Below are 5,095 nucleotides of genomic sequence, written 5' to 3'. Positions count from 1 at the left end.
GCAAGTGGCTGAGCACTCCACAGACACGTGTACCCTTAACGTAGTTCTCGGGGATATTCAGAGTGACACAGTGTGACAAGGCTGACCCTTTGAAATACAGGCACAACAGAAACAGGAAGAAAGAGTGAGAGAAAGTTGTGGTGAAAGAGTACAGCAGGGTTCGCCACCATCCCCTGCCGGAGCCTCGTGGAGCTTTAGGTGTTTTCGCTCAATAAACACTCACAACGCCCGGTCTGGGAATCAAAACCGCGATCCTATGATCGCGAGTCCGCTGCCCTAACCACTGGGCCATTGCGCCTCCTAATATTACTAAACTATAAAAATAAAATAATATTAGACAAATCATTTAGTGTCTGTTTCCATGCTGGTGTAGCGAACGCCTTTAGGGAAATTCTCCTCTCTCTCTCTGTTATACAGGGTGTCCACAAAGTCTGGGTACATGGGGATTAACACATACTTTAAAAACATTATTATTTCTTATATTTAATTGTTTATGTTATGATTTTATTTACTCCATGTACCCACATGGGGATTAACACATACTTTAAGAAATTATTATTTCTTATATTTAATTGTTTATATTATGGTTTTATTTACTCCATGTACCCAGACCTTATGGACACTCTGTATATACATAAATACGGACATAGTAGATAACAGCTAGCCTTCGGCTGCACTTTGGACCCTGTTGTGTCCACTACTCTGATTGTTTGCTATTGGCTCAAGTTGTTTCTTGCCCTATTGCGCGCCAAGATGCAACCCAACCAATCACAGCCTTCAGATGAGGTCACATGAGACAGTCTTTTCTAAACTTCCAGTCAGCTGACAGCCCACTATAAGATGCTAGCTTCACACCATCTCAAGGTCTTTCGGCTACAGACCTTCTGAGGTTTAGCCACTGACCACAGAGCACACTGCCAGTTCCAGTGACGACACAACAGCAGCCACATGGAGACTCAGCAACACTTCGTCCAGCAGCATTCAGGACCTCCATCTCTGTCGCCACCATCATCTTCTTAACAACATCAATTTCTTGCTACGTACACACCAACCCGCTATGCTCGCACAGGTTCTATATCCACAGTTTGTGAATTACTTCACCATGGTTAACAACAAGTACAACCTGCGACCCTTCTGTAACAAGAGACCGGCTCGTCATCGTAGTCACAACTTCTTATACGACATGTGCCTCTCCCCGGCTCTGCATTGCAGCCTCAACTTCTTGATACAGCACTTCAACTACTGTGTACCTTGACTACGAACTGGTATTTATCATCCTTGTGTCTGGACTTTCTTCTAACGTCATACTCTCTTCATGCTCTGTACTTATTGCACACACATACATCCATGTTTGTACATACACACTTTGTATACATGATGGCCTGTCTATTATTATGTTTGTACGTTGCACACACAGACACACACGTTAACCTATAAATAAAATCTTCTCTTAAACACTCTACCGGTTGTGTCTCTCTTTTCCTTCTAAATACAGCATTTATCCCTTTTCATATTTTATTTGTATCGACCTTGTTGTGATGTACTAAAGGAGCCATTCTTGTCACCTCTCCTTCCGCACGGTCGATACAAATAAAATATGAAAAAGGATAAAATGAGTATAAGGGCCCTAGAGTCAATGTTGCAAAGACCAAAGTTCTAGTAAGTAGGAAGGCGAACACATCATACACCCCTTCAGGTAGGTGGCTCTGCTCAGTCTGTAGAAAAGGTGTAGGTTGAAACTCTGTAAAATGTACCCAGTGTAAGCTATGGATACATAAGAGATGCAGCAACATCAAAGGGAAATTAACTGAGAAGATAGCTTTCATGTGTGGCAGATGCACTGGGGCAATAAACACCACGGATGCTCAGAAAACAGATTCCATCACATGCCAGGGGGAGAAACTAGAAGTAGTTGATAGCTTCCGCTACATAGGTGACCAAGTCTGTAGTAGGGGTGGATGCTCTGAGAGTGTTACCACTAGAATAAGAATAGCCTGGGCAAAGTTCAGAAAGCTTCTACTCCTACTGTTGACAAAGGCCTCTCGCTCAGAGTGAAAGGTAGATTGATTGTACAATGCATGTGTGCAAACTGCCATGCTTCATGGCAGTGAAACACAGGCCGTGACTGCTGAAGATATGTGTAGGCTCAAAAGAAATGCAGCTAGTATGATCTGCTGGATGTGTAATGTCAGTGTGCACATCGAATGTAGCATGCAAGAGGGACGTTTGCGTTGGTATAGTTATGTACTACGGATGGATGAGGAGATCTGTGTGAAGAAGTGCCACTCCCAAACAGTGGAAGGAATCCGGGGTAGAGGGAGACCCAGGAAGACATGGGATGCAGTGGTGAAGCATGACCTTCGAACGTTGGGCCTCACAGAGGCAATGACAAAAGACCAAGATATGCTGTGATGAAGAAGACCCGGCAAATAAAGTGAGTTCACAGCTGTAACCTACACCAGTGTCCCATAACCAGCTCACTCAAAGTACCTTGGGTCGTAGGGTGACATGCCGTGCTTGAGGAGACCTACTGAGTCAAGTACATCAAAATCAAAATCAAATGGAAATTGTAGTTGTGATCCCCGTTTATGTTGGCACATAAAAAACACCGAACATGGCTGATGCCAGCGCCGCCTTGACTGGCTTCCATGCAGCCATCTGGTTTACCAGTCTTCAGTCAAATTGTCCAACCCATGCTAGCATGGGAAGCAGACATTAAATGATGATGATGATTTTAGCATTTTCTACCTTGACTTTTTTTCCCATATATATATAATCTCTCTCTCTATATATAATGTTTATATATATATATATATATATATATATATATATATATAATGTGTATATATATATACATACACATACAAACTACACATATATTTATGTGTACACATACATACTTACATACACGCATACATACACACACTCACAGAGAGAAAGAAAGAGAGAGAGAGAGAAATATCTAGCTATATGTGTGTACAAGCACACACACACATTTATAGGAAATGCCGATAAATTATTGCTTATATACAAGATGCTTTCATATAGTTCAACTTCAGAAGATGGTAGAAGAAATTTATTTGCTGAAGATGTTACACACAGGAATTGCCTATCAAACCATACAGTTGTGCAGACATACCTATACTGAGGGTTGTGGATTTGCATAATCAGTAGAGCTGCTGATGAAAAAAAAACTTGCTATAATTCATCTCATTCGTGTATGTTCTGAGTTCAAATGCAGCTGGTGCCAGCTTTACCATTGATCCTTACAAAGCTGCTAATATAAAGCAGAAATGAAATACTGGATGTTGATGTAATGTTTTACACCAGAGGTTCTCAACATGCATAGTTACCATTCCCAAGGAAGCACTGGGCATATTGAAAAGGCGTTAGGCTTTAGGGAGTAATGAGTGAAGCAGTTAGGTAACATAATTACAAAGCAAAATTTTACCTATAGTAGTAATTATATTATATATGATAAAACAAGTAATGCTTATTAAAATGGTTATTAAAATAAAATTAAATCTCATCAGGCACGGGGAAGTCATTAATTTGCAATGCATGAAGTATATTTACAACTTTCGTCTCTTATTTTTTATCATTTCTCTGTTAAAAGCTTATACAATCCATTTTTAGAGTAAAAGTTATAAATTATCATCCATGCTAAGTCAGTTTAGACATGAAACCTCGCTCACCACTTAGATGGACACTAGACATAACAACTGCTCAAATATGTAGGGACTACAAAAAAAGGTTAAGAACCACTGATCTAGACCACACCACATCCTCAAAATTTGTAACTCTGATCTGGTTTCAGAAATCTATATTCTATTTACAGATTCCACTGAAAATGAAACTTTATGTCCCTGTGCCTGTTATGTGGAAACACCTGAACATTTTGAGAAACGAATGCAGGAGACCCGTAAGGAACTATCTGTAAAACAAAATGAAACATCAAGGTATATTGCCAAGAAAATAAGTGCCAAGGATGACAGACCTTCATCTCAAGCTATTGGTGTACTGGCTGTTGTCTTGTTTACAGTTCTAGCTTCAGTAATTATTGTTCCAGATATTTTGTCATTGGTCAGGTATCTGTTTTTACATATGTAATTTTTGAGGAATAAATTTAACTGTAGGCAGTAAAATATACTGTAATAAACAGGAGTAAAAAGAAGCTAGAAGACAAATAGAAGATAAAAGAGACCCTAAAGAGAAGGTAGAGAATAGAAACACAGGGTGTAAGTACCTACCTTGAATGAATCACTGAAGAATAAACCTGTTTCTTCGATTTATTTAACTTTTCAAAATGAGCACTAAAGTACATAGAGCAACAAATTTATAAATTTCAGTCAGTATTTTTCTTTCTTCATTAAATTTCTTTTGTTTTAAAAGCAATATAATTTTTATCATTTAAATCATGTTATATTTTCTGCAATTCAGACAGTATCAGGATAATGGTAATTACAAAGAAACGGAACAAAAGGGTCACCTTTGCAGACTGTCACCTTGGCTTCAACTATTCAAATGTTTTAATTTAGATAATTTCATTTAAAATTTGAAAAAGTAATAATATGAGTCAAATAACATTTGTTATTGCAGAACTAAAAGACATAAATAATCTTAGATGGTCGAATAATAAATTCTAATGTCATTATTCTTAAAAAAAAAAAAGAGACTTGTCAGAACTGGTGGTGTTTTTATCATTTATTCCCTGTAGTGTCAAGAAAGTTTAAATAAATATTGTATCTATGGAAAAAAAAAAGTTTTTTGAGTTTCTTTCTTGATAATAATCCTTTCTACTATAGGCACAAGGCCTGAGATTTGGGTGATGAGTGAAGCTTATGCTTAGCCTGAAAATCTGAAGATCATCATCATCATTATCATCACTTAATGTCTACTCTCTGTGCTGGTATGGGTTAAACAGTTTGACTGGAACAGATAAGCTGGAAAGCTGCGCCAGGTTCCAGTTTGATTTGGCATGGTTTCTATGGTTGGATGCCCTTCATAACACCAACCACTTCAGGAGTGTAATAGGCGTTTTTTTACGTGCCACCGGCATGGGTGCCATTTACATGACACTGGCGACAACCATGAC

The 5,095-nt window shown here is 38.6% G+C and overlaps 1 protein-coding gene across 1 annotated transcript in view; it reads left to right on the top strand.

Annotated features, from left to right (window-relative positions):
- Positions 1 to 4,715, top strand: part of LOC128247364 (integumentary mucin C.1-like) — a 5,550-nt gene extending 835 nt beyond the window's left edge. The window contains exon 2 of the mRNA XM_052966706.1: positions 3,839 to 4,715. Within this exon, the coding sequence (XP_052822666.1) occupies positions 3,839 to 4,110 (272 nt within the window). The 3' untranslated portion in view covers positions 4,111 to 4,715. The remainder of the gene's footprint in view (positions 1 to 3,838) is intronic.
- The last annotated feature ends 380 nt before the right edge of the window (positions 4,716 to 5,095 follow it).

Source organism: Octopus bimaculoides, chromosome 3 (assembly GCF_001194135.2).
Source record: "Octopus bimaculoides isolate UCB-OBI-ISO-001 chromosome 3, ASM119413v2, whole genome shotgun sequence".
Classification (NCBI taxonomy): domain Eukaryota; kingdom Metazoa; phylum Mollusca; class Cephalopoda; order Octopoda; family Octopodidae; genus Octopus; species Octopus bimaculoides.
This window is presented reverse-complemented; position numbering and strand designations above follow the sequence as displayed.